Source organism: Hyla sarda, chromosome 5 (genome assembly GCF_029499605.1).
Source record: "Hyla sarda isolate aHylSar1 chromosome 5, aHylSar1.hap1, whole genome shotgun sequence".
NCBI classification, from domain to species: Eukaryota; Metazoa; Chordata; class Amphibia; order Anura; family Hylidae; genus Hyla; species Hyla sarda.
This window is the reverse complement of record NC_079193.1, coordinates 271,052,825-271,070,601: the sequence shown is the minus strand read 5'-3', so window position 1 is coordinate 271,070,601 and position 17,777 is coordinate 271,052,825. Positions and strand designations below refer to the sequence as shown.

Sequence of the window (17,777 nt, the reverse complement as noted above, 5' to 3'; positions counted from 1 at the left end):
GTTGGTACCTTACAGAGCACTCCTGTGCATAATGTCCATCTACAACACTTCCGATGAGCTCCAAAAGGTTGGATGACCCTCGGGGATGAACACAGTGTAATCTGTCAGGATGTACTATGACCTGGGCGATCATCGTGCCAATCAGGGTGCCTGTGTCATTTTGGTCTCCGAATAATACATGGTTGGGTCTCTGTAATACTTGTAATAACAGGCTCCGTCTCTGGCCGCTGGATGTGTCCGCATCTTGTATGACAATAAACCAGGGCAATGGATAGAATACGTCTGAATTGCAGACTAGTTACTGGGGGGGTGAGCTGAATGACCAGTGAAGAGCATAGATCAGTCTTGGAGAACTCTGGCGTAGATAAACTGAGGGGCTATTCACATGGTACAATTTCCTCTTGCAGAATTCCGCCTCAAATTAAAGCCCATAGACTTCTATGGGATTCCGCACTCCCATTCGCACTTCTGAATTTCCGCTTGCGGAATTCCGCAAGCGGAAATTCAGAAGTGTGAATGGGAGTGCAGAATCCCATAGAAGTCTATGTGCTTTAAACGAGAACTCCAGAATATAAAAATTGTCCCCCATACTGCCGGCAGTAAAAAAATAAAGATGTACATACCTTCCTTCGCTCCCCCGGGGTCTCCGGTAACCGGCTCCGGTCTCCGCCGCAATCCTCTTCCTGGTTGTCGGTGGTCGGCGAGTCATACTGCATTCAGCCAATCACCAGCCGCAGCGAATTCCCGACTCGGCCGGCGATAGGCTGAGTGGCAGTGTGACGTTTTCGGCTCCGGCATCAGGTGCCGGTGTAGTGAAGAATTTTGTGTCTTGAAGCATTCTCACACTGCTGCTCAGCCTATCGCCGGCCGAGTCAGGACTTCGCTGCGGCCGGTGATTGGCTGAGTGCAGTACAACTTGCCGACCACCAGCAAACAGGAAGAGGATCGTGGCGGAGACCGGAGACGATTACCGGAGACCCCGGGGGAGCGAAGGAAGATATGTACATCTTTATTTTTTTTCTGCCGGCAGTATGAGGACAATTTTTATATTCTGGAGTTCTCCTTTAATTTGAGGCAGAATTCCGCAAGTGGAAATTCAGAAGTACAATTCAAAGAGGAAAGTATGGTTGGTCTTCTGTCCATGGGGTGAAGACTTTGGGGACTTAAAGGGAGATTTATCGAAACACGTCCAGAGGAAAAGTTGCTGAGTTGTCCATAGCAACCAATCAGATCGCTTCTTTCATTTTTTAAAAGGCCTGTGAAAAATGAAAGAAGCGATTTGATTGGTTGCTACGGGCAACTGCACCACTCTTCCTCTACACAGGTTTTGATAAATCTCCCCCTTGGTCCTCGTCCACTTTATAGCCTTAGTGATCTTATGGATTCTATTGTGTGTGATCGAGGGAACGCTTGGATCTGGTTACCCTGATCATGAAGTCGTTGTCTATTTCAATGGGGAGAAGAAAGGGTCAGGAGTAGTTATAGGAGTTCTGGACATTCAGTCGTCCATGATTCTCCGTTATTGTCACATGTTTCAGCACCTATTGGGGGAGATTATCTAAACCTGTGTAGAGGAAGAGTGGTGCAGTTGCCCATAGCAACCAATCAGATTGCTTCTTTCATTTTTAATGAGACCTGTAAAAAATGAAAGAAGCGATCTGATAGGTTATCACCATTTTAATCCTGATAACCCTTTTTAAAAGGAAAAAATCATCAGATTTTACTTGGCAAAGCGTTATACAGTGGTCCCTCAAGTTACAATATTAATTGGTTCCAGGACGGCCATTGTATGTTGAAACCATCGTATGTTGAGACCAGAACTCTATGGAAACCTGGTAAATGGTTCTGAAGCCAGCAGAATGTTATACAAAAATATGAAAAAGTGAGGATTAAAGAAAAATAAGTAGATAATTAATATAGATAAAGCAAATCCTTCCATATAAAAGTAAGAAAGATCTGCTGGGAGCTGTAATCACTGTCTATGTAGAGGACAGGAGCTTCATCAGGGTCCTGTACAGTACACGCAATGTCCTAAAAAAGCAAAACGGAGTTGCCCTTACTTGGTGTCCAAAGGAGCAGCTAACTGGGGCACAGGTAAAGAGTACAGAACATGTAATACCTCCCTGTACTGTAGGGGGGCGCTACCAGACACCAGTCAGTGCATGCACTTCAGTAATACAGGGGTTTTACCAGTGAATGCCCATTCTGATTGGTCAGTTCTTCCGGCCATTGACACGTTTCACAGATCTGGACTGTCTGTAGCATTGTATGTTGAGTCTGGTTTCAAGTTACAATGGTCCAGAAAAGACCATTGTATGTTGAAACTATTGTATGTTGAGGCCATTGTAAGTTGAGGGATCACTGTATAGGGTAAAATCTTTATCCTCCCCATCCCCGGTGGACGCTCCTGCCCCCAGGGATGGTGAGGATATGAACTTATAAACTAGTCACCGCCGCGGCCGTAAGTAGTCCCCTGGGCCGTGAGCTCTTCTCACCTAGTCCCGTTCTTCGGCTGGCAGCGACGCCCCCCTGCTTGATTGATTGACAGCTGAAGACACACACAGTTTGGAATACATTGGTCTAAGGCGATGCAACATTTTGGGGGAGATATTTTCAAAACATTGTGCAGAGGAACGATGGAGCAGTTGCCAATAGCAACTAATCAGATTTCAGCTTTCACTTTTAAAAGCTTGGGGAATGGATGAAGCCATTCCCCTGCACAAAGAAGGAACGCACAAAATTTCGGCACATTTTCCAACTGGGTTTGGGTGCAGACATGTGAGTACTGTACGTCCCCCCCTGGGATAGCCCAGGCCTTGCTCAACACTGATGAATTAGAGGGCGAGGAGGGAAGTGTATACAGTCATTCAGATGTGTAAATGAATGGATTGAGAAATAAGAATGACTGAGCAAAGATGAAATTAAAGGGCCGGCACACACACGTTGGAAGGAATATGGAATATATTAACCTACTGGTTGGCTTTTGATGCATTTCCTGAAATCTGCCATGATCTCTAGTGGTTAATTCAGTAATGGAGGGACATGCAGAGGGGACTGATCTACTGTCAGGCTAAGTTTCTACTTGTTTTTTATTTTTAAACGCCAAGAAAAACGCCAATTCTGCCGCATTGCGTTTTTTCGGCCAAAAACCGCTGCGGCCATATGTTAGCTGTAAATCAATGAGAAATCGCAAAATTCTTTTTCTTTTCAATTTGGCGTTTTTTGAATCCTTTTGGCGTTTTTTCACTCTTTTTGGCGTTTTTCAGCTCCTTGGCGGTTTTGCAAAATTGCAGCATGTTGAGCCTATGGCGTTTTTTTCCCCTGAAATCATGGTGTTTTTCTCCCATAGAATTCTATGGGAGTAAAAAAATGGCAAGAAAAACGGCATGTGGGTTTTAACTTTGGCGTTTTTTCAGGTGGTTTTTATTCTCTTTTGGACTTTAGCGATCCAAAAAAGTGATGGAGATACCTTTTTTAATAAAATTTCGTAGGGTACCATTAAAAAAAAATAATAAATTGTATTTAACGAAATTTATCTTTTTTTATAACAAATTTTTTATTCATTTTTAAACAGGGATCAATTTATGTGGGCGGGCAGGGCACTAAAAATGTAGCCGACAAAAATATAGTGTGTGTGTGTTTTTCACTTTTTATTCTTTATTTTTTAGGTGGTACTACTACTCCCAGCATGGAACACACACTGTTCCATGATGGAAGTAGTAGTACCTTTACTAATTGACAGATCGCCCTGGGCCCATTGCGATCCTCCTGTATAATGTATAGATGGCTGCTTTTCTATGGTCCCCTGCACTGCCGTATATATATACACCTATTCATATTTCCTGCAGAGAGCTGTGATTGGCCAGATGGTGCCAGCCAATCACAACTCTCTGTGGGATATATGAAAATGTGTATATATACGTCAGTGCAGGGGACCATAGGAGAGCGGCCGGCCGCATCTATACATTATACAGGAGGATCACAGCGGATGTCAGGAGTGACATCCACTGATCTTTCCTTAACTGCAGGTACTACTACTCCCAACATAGAACAGAGCATGCTCCATGATTGGAGTAGTATTACCTGCAGTTAAGGAAAGATCACAGCGGGTGTCACTCTTGACATCCGCTGCGATCGTCCTTTCTATTGCAGAGATACGGAGCGGCTCTATAAAGCGCTCACATCTCTGCAATATTATGGACGGTCGCATCGGGTGTCAGGACTGACACCCAGGGTGATATGTTTATTAGTACAGGTACTACTACTCCCATCATGGAACAGTGTGTCCCATGCAGGGAGTAGTAGTACTACCTAAAAAAAAATCAAAAAAGAGAGAAAAACACACACAATTTATTAAAAATGTATTTAAATTTCGTTGGAAAAAAAAATATTTAAGGAAATTTATATTATTTATATCACTACTGCATCCTTTTTTTTTTTTTGGTACCCAACAAATTTTGGGTACCAAAAAAACCCGCCAAAGGGGCCAAAAAATGCAATTTAAAAATTTTAAAAAATGACAGAAAAAACGGTAGACGAAGGAAATTGCACTGGCGTTTTTTCTTGCGTTTTTTTTCAAACAAAAAAACGCAGGACAAAAAAACCAAGTAGAAACTTAGCATCAGTGGGAAAAGTTCTTGTCAGTTCTTGAAACTTGTCAGTCTGAGCGTATGATAATATTATCCGTATAATAAGGTTTTATAGATGACATTCTTTGTCGTGATTTACATTCTGTCCTGTAGGAATGGAGTGGAGCAAGTGCGCTGCTGCTACATGTAATCCATGGCCAATGACTGCTATTCATATGATTATTGGGGATCCCAGCATTCCGATCCCCACCGATCATCTACCTACCTATGCTTTGTATGGGGGACAACTCTTTGACTCTTGGCATTACCCTTTTAAATTCCTGTGCTTAGGAGACAAGCGAGTGGGCCTATCAGCCATTGATCATCTGTCTGTAAGGCCATGTTCAAACAGAAAAATTCTGCTAAGAAATTCCATTGCAGCAGAGTCCCATTGTTTTTCATGGTATTTTCCTGTACCATGCACACAGCGTGATTTCCGCAGTGGAAAGATCTGCTGGGTTCATTCCAATTCTGGCCCCTGTTAAAAGAATTAACATGTCAATTCTGTTGGCATAATCCACTCAGAAATGCATCGCCATATATTGCGACGGAGCATTTCCGAGTGGATTATGCCTTGCATATACTGTACTGTGTTTCCTGGGCGGACACTTCCCAAATATTCTGCCGTGTGAACATGGCCTCAGTGTACATACACAGATACCTGTCAATAACTCTTAGGACCACCCACTGGACTCCTAAGCATTGCAAATGTATAACTGACAAGGTATACTGATAATTTTTTTCATATACCACAAAAACTCTTGAATATAGAAGGGCACTTTCCTCAAGACTTGTCTTAAAACTGCACAGAATAGAAGAGGTTTGCTATGGGGATTTGCTTTTACTCTGAATAGCTCCCCAGACAGGTGTCATCAGAGAGCACTTAGACAGAAAAGAACAACTCAACTTCAGCAGCTCATAAGTACTGAAAGGATTAAGATTTTTTAATAGAAGTAATTTACAAATCTGTTTAACTTTCTGAAGCCACTTTCTGGAGCCAGAACAAACTGGGAGAAGAGGGTGGCTGAGCACTTCTCTCCCCGGCTTGCTGCAGGAGGGCTCCATAGACATTATATAGAATCCATCTCCTGCCAATAGACCTGGAGAGCGGCACTCGGCCACGCACCTCTCCTAGCTCATTCCAGTGATCCGTGGGGGTCTTAGCACCCAGACCCTCACCGATGTCTCTGTGACATGTCAAATTTTTTTTTTAAAGTGATAACAATGCTCTATTCGCACGTACAGTATCCTGCGCAAACTTGATGTGCAGAATTTAAAACTGTGTTCAGTTATTTGGTTTATATTGAAATCTGCAGCATCAAAATATGCGCAGGACACTGTACTCCTGTGGAAAACGTACTTTTTAAATCAACTGGTGCCAAAACGTTAAAGGGGTAGTCCAGTGGTGAAAAACTTATCCCCTATCCTAAGGATAGGGGATAAGTTTGAGATCGCGGGGGGTCCGACCGCTGGGGCCCCCTGCGATCTCTCTGTACGGGGCCCCGGCTCTCCGCCGAGATAGCGGGTGTCGACCCCCGCACGAGGCGGCGGCCGACACGCCCCCTCAATACATCTCTATGGCAGAGCCGGAGATTGCCGAAGGCAGCGCTTCGGCTCTGCCATAGAGTTGTATTGAGGGGGCGTGTCGGCCGCCGCCTCGTGCGGAGGTCAACACGCCCCCTTCCAGCGGGCTGTCGGGGCTCCGTACAGGAGATCGCGGGGGGCCCCAGGGGTCGGACCCCCCGCGATCTGCAACTTATCCCCTATCCTTAGGATAGGGGATAAGTTGCTCACCACTGAATCACCACTGGACTACTCCTTTAAACAGATTTGTAATTGACTTCTATTGAAAAAAATCTTAATCCTTCCAGTACTTATTAGCTGCTGAATACTATAGAAGAAATTATTTTCTTTTTGGATTTCTTTTCTGTCTGACCACAGTGCTCTCTGCTGACACCTCTGTCCATTTTAGGAACTGTCCAGAGTAGAAGAAAATCCCCATAGCAAACAGTTCCTGATATCGACAGAGGTGTCAGCAGAGAGCACTGTGGTCAGACAGAAAGGAAATTCAAAAAGAAATGAACTTCCTGTGGATCATACAGCAGCTTATAAGTACTGGAAGGATTAAGATTTTTTAATAGAAGTAATTTACAAATCTGTTTAACTTTTTAGCACCAGTTGATTAAAAATAAATGTTTTCCACCGGAGTACCCCTTTAAGCAACATAGGGATCCGACACTGCTGTCCTGTTTTATACAGTGAAGAACTAGCACCTGGTGTAATATATAACAAGGATACTTATTAAGCTTATTGCTATTGATTTCTGCGATAACGTTTATTACTAGCGCTACATCTAGATATTGTCCTGTCGTGGAGCATAACAGAATCAATAACATTATTATTATGTAGGGAGAAACCGCTTTACAGTAAATGGTGAGATGACATGATTTCTTGTAATAATCTATAGCCGTGGTCTCCAAAGCACTGCAAAACTACAACTCCCAGCATGCCCGGACAGCCAACGGCTGTCCGGGCATGCTGGGAGTTGTAGTTTTGCAGCAGCTGGAGGCACCCTGGTTGGGAAACATTGCTGTATAGTATCACTTTACAGCACTCTCAGTCTTAGGCTGGGTTCACATCACGTTTTTGCCATACTGTTTTCAATCAGGTTGAAAACCGTAAATTGCAAAAAAACTGATGGAACAGTATGGGAAAAAGTAAACCGTCTGCGTTTTTAGACTGTATACTGTTTTTTTTAAAAGTGCATACAGTTCCGTCCGTTTTTATAAAAAAAAAAAAAAAAAAAAAACATACGTTTTTGATAATTTTGTCCATTTTTAATGGGAGGGGACGTTAGGATGCAAATGCGCATGTGCAAAGTAAAAACCGTATATGGTTTCCCGTATGGAACTGTATACATGACGTCCATGTTAATGTGGTCAACCATGGTTTTGACTCCGGCTTAAAAAACCGTACTGCAACTGCATATGTTTTTTTTTTTTAGCATGGACGTCAATGGGAAAACACATGTATTCGGTTTTTACTGTGCACATGCGCATTTGCATCCTAAAGTCCCCACTCAAGACCCCTCCCATTAAAAATGGACAAAATTATCAAAACATTTTTTTTTTTTTTTTTTTATAAAAACGGACGGAACTGTATGTACTTTTAAAAACAGTATACGGTTTAGGGTGGGTTCACACCACGTTTTTCAAGTACGTTTCCCGTAGACGTTTTCATTATTGAAAACATATGGAACCGTATTGAAAACCGTATACATAGACAAATAATTGAAAATCGTATGCACCCGGATGCATACGGTTGCGTACGGTTTGCTTGCAATACGGTTTTCTCCCGTACTCAAAACCATGGTTGACCACAGTTTTGTCTCCGGTTTAAAAACCGTACTGCAACCGCATACGTTTTTTTTAACATGGACGTCTATGGGAAACGCACATGTATACAGTTCCATATGGGAAACCGTAGACGGTTTTTACTTTGCACATGCGCATTTGCATTCTAAAGTCCCCACCAGAGACCCCTCACATTAAAAATGGGCAACATTTTCAAAAACGTATGTTTTTTTTTTTTTTTAAATGGACGGAACAGTATGCACTTTTAAAAACAGTATACGGTTTAAAAATGCATACGGTTTACTTTTTCCCATACTGTTCCATCCGTTTTTTTGCCATACGGTTTTCTTTAGAAAAACGGATTGAAAACAGTATGGCAAAAACATTATGTGAACCCAGCCTTACGATTTGCTTGAATGAGGAATATGAAGGCATAAATCTACTGTAGTCTCCATGGGTGTTGTGTGGGTCCAGGAGGGAAATGCATTCCATGACAGGTTTTAGGCGTCATTGTTGTGGTGCACGTGGCTGCGCGCTGCTGGTCAGGTCGGGTTACTTCCTGATTGTAGTATCGCGCTGACTGCCAGGTTTGTCTCAGGATTGTTGTCACTATATGACATGGGCTGCAGTGTCACTTGTCATGTTCACATATCTGCCCAGCCTGGATTAATCTCATGCTAGCTGTCATCGGTCACGCCTGGTCAGAGTCAGATTACACTACCATAACTGAGCATAAAACGTTGCTATGACAAATACAGTGCTTTTTATAGAGAATTTGCTAAACAAGGAATTTCCAGTTTAAAGAGGTACTCTACTGGAAAACATTTTTTTTTTTTTTTAAACCAACTGGTGCCAGAAAGTTAAAAAGATTTATAAATTACATCTATTAAAAAATCTTAATCCTTCCAGTACTTATCAACTGCTGTATGCTCCACAGAAAGTTCTTTTCTTTTTGAATTTCCTTTCTGAATGATTGCGGTGCTCTCTGCTGACACCTCTGTCCATGTAAGGAACTGTCCACAGCAGGAGAAAATCCCCATAGCAAACATATGCTACTCTGGACAGTTCCTAAAATGGACAGAGGTGTCAGCAGAGAGCACTGTGGTCAAACAGATAGGAGATTCAAAAAGAAAAGAACTTCCTGTGGAGCATACAGCAGCTGATAAGTAGTGTTGCTCGCGAATATTCGCAATTCGAATTTTAATCACGAATATCGCACATTCGCGAATATGACGAATATAGCACTATATATTCGTAATTACGAATATTCTTTTTTTTCGCATATGCGAAATTTTGTGCACATATGTGCATATTCGCGAATATTGAGTCCTCCCTTATTTAATGGTATAGGAAACTGTGACTACTGCATTAAATCTGTGATTTTTTGCCCATTGAAACCAATAGGCCCATTGTGGTCTATGGGGATCTCCCGTCTCGGCAGCACAGTGGATGGGAGACCACCACGGGTTCAAGTCCCGGGGTGGACAGAGTTTTACAGTGCTGTGGTTTAACTTTCCTTTCCTGGAAAGGCTGCTGAGTTGCCCATAGCAACCAATCAGATCCCTGCTTTCATTTTTCACAAGGCCTCTGCAAAATGAAAGACGTGATCTGATTGGTTGCTATGGGCAACTCAGAAACGTTCCTGGAAAAGTTTCTGAGTTGCCCATAGCAACCAGATTGCTTCCTTCATTTTTCAGAGGCCTTTTCAAAAATGAAAGAAGCAATCTGATTGGTTGCTATGGGCAACTGCACAACTCTTCCTCTACACTAGTTTTGGTGAATCTCCCCCATAGAGGGAGATTAATCAAACCCTGTCCAGAGGAAAAGTTTCTGAGTTGCCCATAGCAACCAATCAGATCGCTTCTTTTATTTTGCAGAGGCCTTGTGAAAAATGAAAGAAGCGATCTGATTGGTTGCTATGGGCAACTCAGCTGCTTTTCCAGGAAAGTAAAGTTAAACCACAGCACTGTAACACTCTGTCCCACCCCGGGACTCAAACCCTTGGTGGTCTCCCATTCCACTGTGCTGCTGAGACGGTCCTGCTTAGCATACTGTTTTACACGGTGAAAGATCCCCATAGACCACAATCGGCAAAAAAAAAATCACAGTGTTAATGCGCCAGTCACAGTTCCCTATACCATTAAAGAAGGGAGGACTCAATATTCGTGAATATGCGCATATGCGGAAAACCAGTGTAGAGGAAGAGTTGTGCAGTTGCCCATAGCAACCAATCAGATCGCTTCCTTCATTTTTTTAAAAGGCCTCTGCAAAATGAAAGAAGCGATCTGATTGGTTGCTATGGGCAACTCAGCTGCTTTTCCAGGAAAGTAAAGTTAAACCACAGCACTGTAACACTCTGTCCCACCCCGGGACTCAAACCCTTGGTGGTCTCCCATTCCACTGTGCTGCTGAGACGGTCCTGCTTAGCATACTGTTTTACATGGTGTAAGATCCCCATAGACCACAATCGGCAAAAAAAAAAAAATCACAGTGTTAATGCGCCAGTCACAGTTCCCTATACCATTAAAGAAGGGAGGACTCAATATTCGTGAATATGCGCATATGCGGAAAACCAGTGTAGAGGAAGAGTTGTGCAGTTGCCCATAGCAACCAATCAGATCGCTTCCTTCATTTTTTTAAAAGGCCTCTGCAAAATGAAAGAAGCGATCTGATTGGTTGCTATGGGCAACTCAGAAACTTTTCCTCTGGACAGGTTTTGATTAATCTCCCTCTATGGGGGAGATTCATCAAAACCAGTGTAAAGGAAGAGTTGTGCAGTTGCCCATAGCAACCAATCAGATTGCTTCCTTCATTTTTGAAAAGGCCTCTGATAAATGAAGGAAGCAATCTGGTTGCTATGGGCAACTCAGAAACTTTTCCAGGAAAAGTTTCTGAGTTGCCCATAGCAACCAATCAGATCGCTTCTTTCATTTTGCAGAGGCCTTGTGAAAAATGAAAGAAGCAATCTGATTGGTTGCTATGGGCAACTCAGCAGCGTTTCCAGGAAAGTAAAGTTAAGCCAGAGCACTGTAAAACTCTGTCACTCCGGGACTCGAACCTGTGGTGGTCTCCCATCCACTGTGCTGCCAAGATGGTCCTGCTTAGCTTACTGTTTTATATGGTGTAAGATCCCCATAGACCACAATGGGCAAAAAAGCACAGAGTTAATGCAGTAGTCACAGTTCCCTATACCATTAAAGAAGGGAGGGCTCAATATTCGCGAATATGCGCATATATTTTCGCATATGCGCAAAAAAAAGAATTTCGCAAATATATGACGAATATTCGTCCATATATTCGCAAAATATCGCAAATTTGAATATGGCCTATGCCGCTCATCACTACTGATAAGTACTGGAAGAATTAAAAATTTTTAATAGAAGTAATTTACCAATCTGTTTAACCTTCTGGCACCAGTTGATTAAAAAAGAAATGTTTTCCAGTGGAGTACCCCTTTAAGGCCTACCAAAGTGCCAGTCAAGCAGTGTATTACAGATATCTCTCCCTGCTCATAGCCTCCTCACCCATTCTATGGGGAATCTTAGAAAGTTCCTTTGATTCTGGGTAAGGCCAGTGGCTTTTCTCCTTATGGAGATTCAGATGGTGTACGGAGTCTTACAGCAGTTTTTTCCAGACTGTGTGCGGTGACACTGTGTGTCGGCAGCAGTCTCCAGGAGTGTCCCAGGACTGCCTCATCCAGCAGCAGCATCCTCTGCTGGTCTCTGCTCTTAAAGGGGTACTGCGGGGAACTAACCCCATAGCCCATCCTTTCCCTCTCATCAACCTATTTAATCATCTAAATATCATTCATTAGCGATATAGAGCAGTTTCCCCTCTTTGGTTATCACTCACATGCATGAAGTGAGGGAATGACATCATCCATCCATCTACTTTGTCTCTGTCGAAATCCCTCTCTGAAAGCAGCACCCACTCTCACGAGAGACATAGACCATGTGGTTTCTACCCTGCACTGAAGAGTCATGCTCTCTTTTGTGCTGAGAACTCTGAGGTGTGTGCAGCCTCAGCCAATCAAACACTGAATCTCCCTCTGCTATTTTGAGCAGGAGGCTGGCAGAGCAGAGCTGCAATGATTGCTGGGAGATGTAGGCAAGGGAAGAAAAGCATGGCAAAGAATATCAAGCAGCCAGAGAACACAACAGAGGCCACAGGAGCCATGCATATCAGGCAGGATGGTTTACAGAGAACATATCCAGTAAGTGTGGTGGCTTTTGAGTTGTTTTTTTTTTAATCTATCTATCTGTGTATATGTATGTACTTCCCTGGAGTGCCCCTTTAAGTGGCCATGGCCTGTGCTGCTTGAACTGAAAGCCATTACCACGGTCATTTTAAATCAGTGAGCTGTGATGGCAGCTGGGACTGTGATGGTGGCTTGCACCCCAAAAGCGGACCAGATGGAGAGACATAGGCCAGGTGTGATGAAAGGGGGAATTGAAATGTCACAGGAGGGGGATAAAGAGGGTTAATGAAATGGCACAAGGGGGTGATGAAGGGGGTTAACAAAATGGCACAGGAGGGTGATGAAGGAGGTTAATGAAGTGGCACAGGGCGGTGATGAAGAGGGTTAATGAAATGGCACAGGGGGGCGATGAAGGGGGTTCATGAAATATCACAGGGGGTCATGAATGAGGTAAATCAAATGGCACGGGGGGGGTGGAGTTGATGAAAGGGGTTAATGAAATGGCACAGGAAGTGATGAAGGGGTTAATTAATTGGCACAGGAAGTGATGAAGGGGTTAATTAATTGGCACAGGAAGTGATGAAGGGGTTAATTAATTGGCACAGGAAGTGATGAGGGGGTTAATTAAATGGCACAGGGGGGGGGATGAAATGTGTTAATGCAATTGCACAGGGGGATGATGAAGAAGGTTAATGAAATGGAACAGGGGATGATGAAGGGGGTATGAAATGGCGCGGGGTGGGGGTGATTAAGGGGGTTAAAAAAAAGGGAACAGGTGCCGAAGAGACCCGAGTGCTGTAATTGGGTCTTTTCAGCGCTCCAATAAAAATGAATGGAGCGTGTGCCATCTGCATCTGTGCTCTCCGCTGAACGCTGGGGTCCTGTTCAGGAGATCTTGGGGGGTCCCATTGTTTAGATCCCCTGCAATCAGACACTTATCCTCTATCCTGTGGAGAGGGAATAACTTGTTTTTTTGCTGGACATTTGATAATTAGCATATTTCTGTTCTTAGTAGTGCCCACTACGGGATCGATGGCGCTAGAATGCCATTGATGTCATAGTGTGTGTGCTACTTTCCCTGAAGACTGCACGGTCAGCACATTATAGTCTGTGGCATCCGATAGATTCTGTCATATTTTTCCAATCTTTGTAAAGGAATTGGAGCTGAATCCTCCATAGTAATATACACCAGCGGGCACTATGTACATCCACTGCCCGCTTTGTGCCCTGCCTTGCTCTGGCCATAAAATGCCAGGCTCCATTCTGTTATATCTGTGGACGAGTACAACATCGGGGGAGACGAATAAAACCTGTCTAGTTCTCAGGCAGTGTAAATGTAGACTAGACAGGCTAAGAATGTGCCAGATTGGGCTCAGGCTGTGAAAATCTGTCGCATCTTCAGACTGTCTAGGCCAGCGGTCTGTGGCCCTCCAGATGTTGCAAAACTACAACTCCCAGCATGCCCGGACAGCCAACGGCTGTCCGGGCATGCTGGGAATTGTAGTTTTGCAACATCTGGAGGGCCACAGTTTAAAGACCACTGGTCTAGGCTATGGTTAGATCATTTTTAAATTTGCTTTCTTTTAAGCCAACACAAGCCACTCCTCCTTTTCTTAAGCCACACCCACTTCCTGCTATACCACACCCCATTGTCAAGCATAGTACACAACTTGCCTAATTTGTCTTAGAAATGTCTCTAATCCTGGGCACCAGATTTTTTTTACTTTTTTTTTTTTTTTTTTTTGCTGATAGCTGTGCTCAAATTTTGGCTTACACCCTTTTCTTTATCTCCCCCAATGTGTTTGAACGTTCTCAGAGAGCAGTGTGGTTGTTCCGTGTACAGAACTTCAATGCTGAATAACTGGTTCCTCATATTCTAACTCCTCCCTGGTGTTGACATAATGTATAATGTTAGTGACCTGTATTGTGGCTCATAGATTTCTGATACAGAGCTTTCGATTGTATAGTATATATATATATATATATATATATATATATATATAATCAGATCCCCACCAGAGCTCTGGACACTTAGCATGAATGCTCCGCCTTCTGGGCACTAGCAGTACCTGGGACACTACAAGACTTTTTTTTGCCAGACAGCCGGTATTCGTTTGATATGTGTTACCCGTCTACCATATGGAACTGTTCGCTGTTTTCTGCCCTCCCTTTTTTTTAATCTCTTGTCTAGGTTGTGGATGTGCTACAGGCTACTGAATTTCCAGGTCAATGTAGGCATTTTTGGTCATGCACTGTTAAAGGGGTACTCCGGTGAAAAACTTTTTTTTTTTTTTTAATCAACTGGTGCCAGAAAGTTAAACAGATTTGTAAATTACTTCTATTAAAAAATCTTAATCCTTCCCGTACTTATTAGCTTCTGAATACCACAGCGGAAATTCTTTCTTTTTGAAACACAGAGCTGTCTGCTGACATCATGAGCACAGTGCTCTCTGCTGACATCTCTGTCCATTTTAGGAACTGTCCAGAGCAGCATATGTTTGCTATGGGGATTTCCTTTTACTCTGGACAGTTCCTAAAATGGACAGAGATGTCAGCAGAGAGCACTGTGCTCGTGATGTCAGCAGACAAACGAAAAATAATTTCCACTGTAGTATTCAGCAGCTAATAAGTACAGGAAGGATTAAGATTTTTTAATAGAAGTAATTTACAAATCTGTTTAACTTTCTGGCACCAGTTGATTTAAAAAAAAAAAAAAAAAAGTTTTTCACCGGAGTACCCCTTTAAGCTGTCCTAGAAGGCAGGTCACTAAAGTAATAAATCCTGCTATAATTCTGCCTATGAAACAGCCCCGCCGCCGGCTCTGTGAATTGTCCTACTGTAATTCTACATGATGTCTTTTAACCTTTGCTCAGTGTAAATAGTAGGGCTAAGGTCAATGCTTGTATGTAATGGATGTAGACTGGTATGTTACAGCACAGGACACAATCAGAATGGAGCTAAATGCTGAAAGGGAAATGATTTGCGGTTTTGAGCCTTAATAACTGCTGAAAACACTATAAATAGGACAGGGAGAGGAGATAAAAAGGATGTTTTACTGTCCGCATACCCTAAAGCATGGTTGGCAGGATCATGTGCAGTAGATACTAGAAGCCAGGCTGGTGTTCATGTTAGCATGGTACCTGAGGGCATCCTAGGGAGGGACAGTGTCGGTCAAGTACAGTTAGGAGGGATTCCCACGTAAAATAATTACTTTTTAGGTGTCTCAAGATGAGTCCACTGTATTTTTAGGATTAAGCAATAGAGGTTTAATTCCAAAAAATGGAAATCGACTCTGGGTAATATAAAGATAATAAAGAAACAATACTCACCTGTCCCGATCCCCTGCAGCTGCTGTTCCCGGTCTTTGCTCACTCCTGTGATGCCGCAGAGGCAGTTCCTGTTGGGTTGTCTCAGCACAAGAACCAGGAAACAGCAGGGACTTGTAGACAGCGAAATAGCAGCTGTGGGAGATCGGAGCAGGTGAGTATTGTTTCTTTTTTATCTTTAGGGTTAAACTACATTTTTAGTTCCCAGTCTCATAAATACTCTGGACTCCTTCCAAAAAATTAAAAATCATTTTCTAGGGCTGAAATACCCCCTATGTTTCCCAGTACTTGACTGACTGTTCCTAAGGCTGGAAGGCTAGATGACTCCTAAAACATCATATATATATATATATATATATATATAGTTAAAGTATGACGGCAGCACACCAAAGTAGTGAATCAATAAAGTGTTATTTTATTCCAGGGATATAGAGACAACGTTTCAGCGGTCTCTCACCGCCATTTTCAAGTGTTGAAAATGGCGGTGAGAGACCGCTGAAACGTTGTCTCTATATCCCTGGAATAAAATAACACTTTATTGATTCACTACTTTGGTGTGCTGCCGTCATACTTTAACTATCAAGAGGAACCAGAGCACCGAGGTTCAACTGTGCCTGCACCCACCTCACCCAAAACTGGATGTGCTGCTTTATATGGACTGTATATATATATATATATATATATATATATATATGTGTGTGTGTGTGTGGATAAATAGAGAGATAGAGAAGTGTGATGGATAGAAGATATGGGGTATGCCTTTAAATTCTTATTAATTTAGAAAAACCTTCACTATGCAAAATAACACAGATTGGGTGCTAAACATGTCAGATTCCGTTTGAGGCCATGTTCAATGGGATTCTGCTGCGCTGGGCAAACGTCGGAATTTCCGTGCTAAATGTTACTGGTGCGGAAATTCTGTTTCTGCTGTCCACCTTAAAGGGGTACTCCGCTGCTCAGCATTTGGCACATTGCTCAGCGTTTGGCACGTTTTCGTCCTGTTGCTTCGTCAGGGGGTGCGCCCCCTGACGAAGCAACAGGCCAATCATTCTGGGCTAAGTAGTCTTTTGGGTCGTTCTTCTCAGAGACTGACCATTATCTATGCATAAGTGGGTATATAGAAAGTGGTCAGTCCCTGACTAGGACCTGTTTGACAGCTCTCACTATAGGGGGAGATTTATCAAAACTTGTCCAGTTGTCCATAGTAACCAATCAGATTGCTTCTTTCATTTTGCAGAGGCCTTGTTAAAAATGAAAGAAGCGATCTGATTGGTTGCTATGGGCAACTGGGCAACTTTGCTTCAAGGGGTACTCTGACCCTAGACATCTTATCCCCCTATCCAAAGGATAGGGGAAAGGATGTCAGATCGCCTGGGTCCCGCTGCTGGGGCCCCCCCGGGATTGCCGCTGCGACACCGCGCTATCATTACTGCACAGAGCGAGTTCGCTCTGTGCGTAATGACGGGCGATACAGGGGCCGGAGCAGCGTTACGTCACGGCTCCGTCCCTTGTGATGTCACGGCCAGCCCCCTCAATACAATGCCATAGACTTACATTAAGGGGGCGGGCCATGATGTCACGAGGGTGCGGAGCCATGACGTCACGCTGCTCCGTCCCCTGTATAGCCCATCATTACGCACAGAGCGAACTCTCTCTGTGTAGTAATGAAAGCGCGGTGCCGCAGTGGCGATCACGGGGGTCCCCAGCAGCAGGACCCCGGCAATCTGACATCTTATCCCCTATCCTTTGAATAGGGGATAAGATGTCTAGGGGCGGAGTACCCCTTTAAATATGACTATGGGATTCTACTAGGGAAATCATGTTTTATAATAAATGCCCCTTCCTGGATCCTCCCACTGCCCTATCTTCAGCAGCAGATCAGCACACAAACTGTTCAATACAGTAGACTGTTGGCTTCCCAGCCAGTAGTCCTGTGGTAATGGCAGGTATGTTGCCTTTCTTTCCTTCAAGGAATGTATAAAATACCTTTGCATATTAATACAGAGGAGTCGGGGAGTCGGAGTCGGAGTTGGAAGTACAGAAAACTCCGGAGTCGGAACATTTATCTACCCTGGCCCAATGTGCAAAAAAATAGTGAATTTATTGTCTCACATCATGGTGCTCCACCATTGTTTATATGTACCGTATATATTTATTTATTAATTTATGGTTGTTTTTTTACCATGGAGCCCTTTGTATTATGGATGCTACTAAGTGACATCCATCATAGCTGTACATTGGATATATATATATGCAAATGGACAACGCATTG

At 43.3% G+C, this 17,777-nt stretch overlaps 1 protein-coding gene across 5 annotated transcripts in view; it reads left to right on the top strand.

Moving 5' to 3' along the window:
* The window catches only part of TTC39C (tetratricopeptide repeat domain 39C), a 97,798-nt gene that overhangs the window by 1,759 nt on the left and 78,262 nt on the right, over positions 1 to 17,777 (top strand). The window contains exons 1-2 of one of the 5 annotated variants that reach the window (XM_056521743.1): positions 10,366 to 10,426; positions 12,046 to 12,194. The exons of 3 other annotated variants lie outside the window; for them this stretch is intronic. In XM_056521743.1, the coding sequence (XP_056377718.1) occupies positions 12,172 to 12,194 (23 nt within the window). In that variant the 5' untranslated portion in view covers positions 10,366 to 10,426; positions 12,046 to 12,171. Of the gene's footprint in view, positions 1 to 10,365; positions 10,427 to 11,006; positions 11,105 to 12,045; positions 12,195 to 17,777 lie in introns of those variants that run through there. One more of the 5 variants, XM_056521742.1, reaches the window with a different exon arrangement.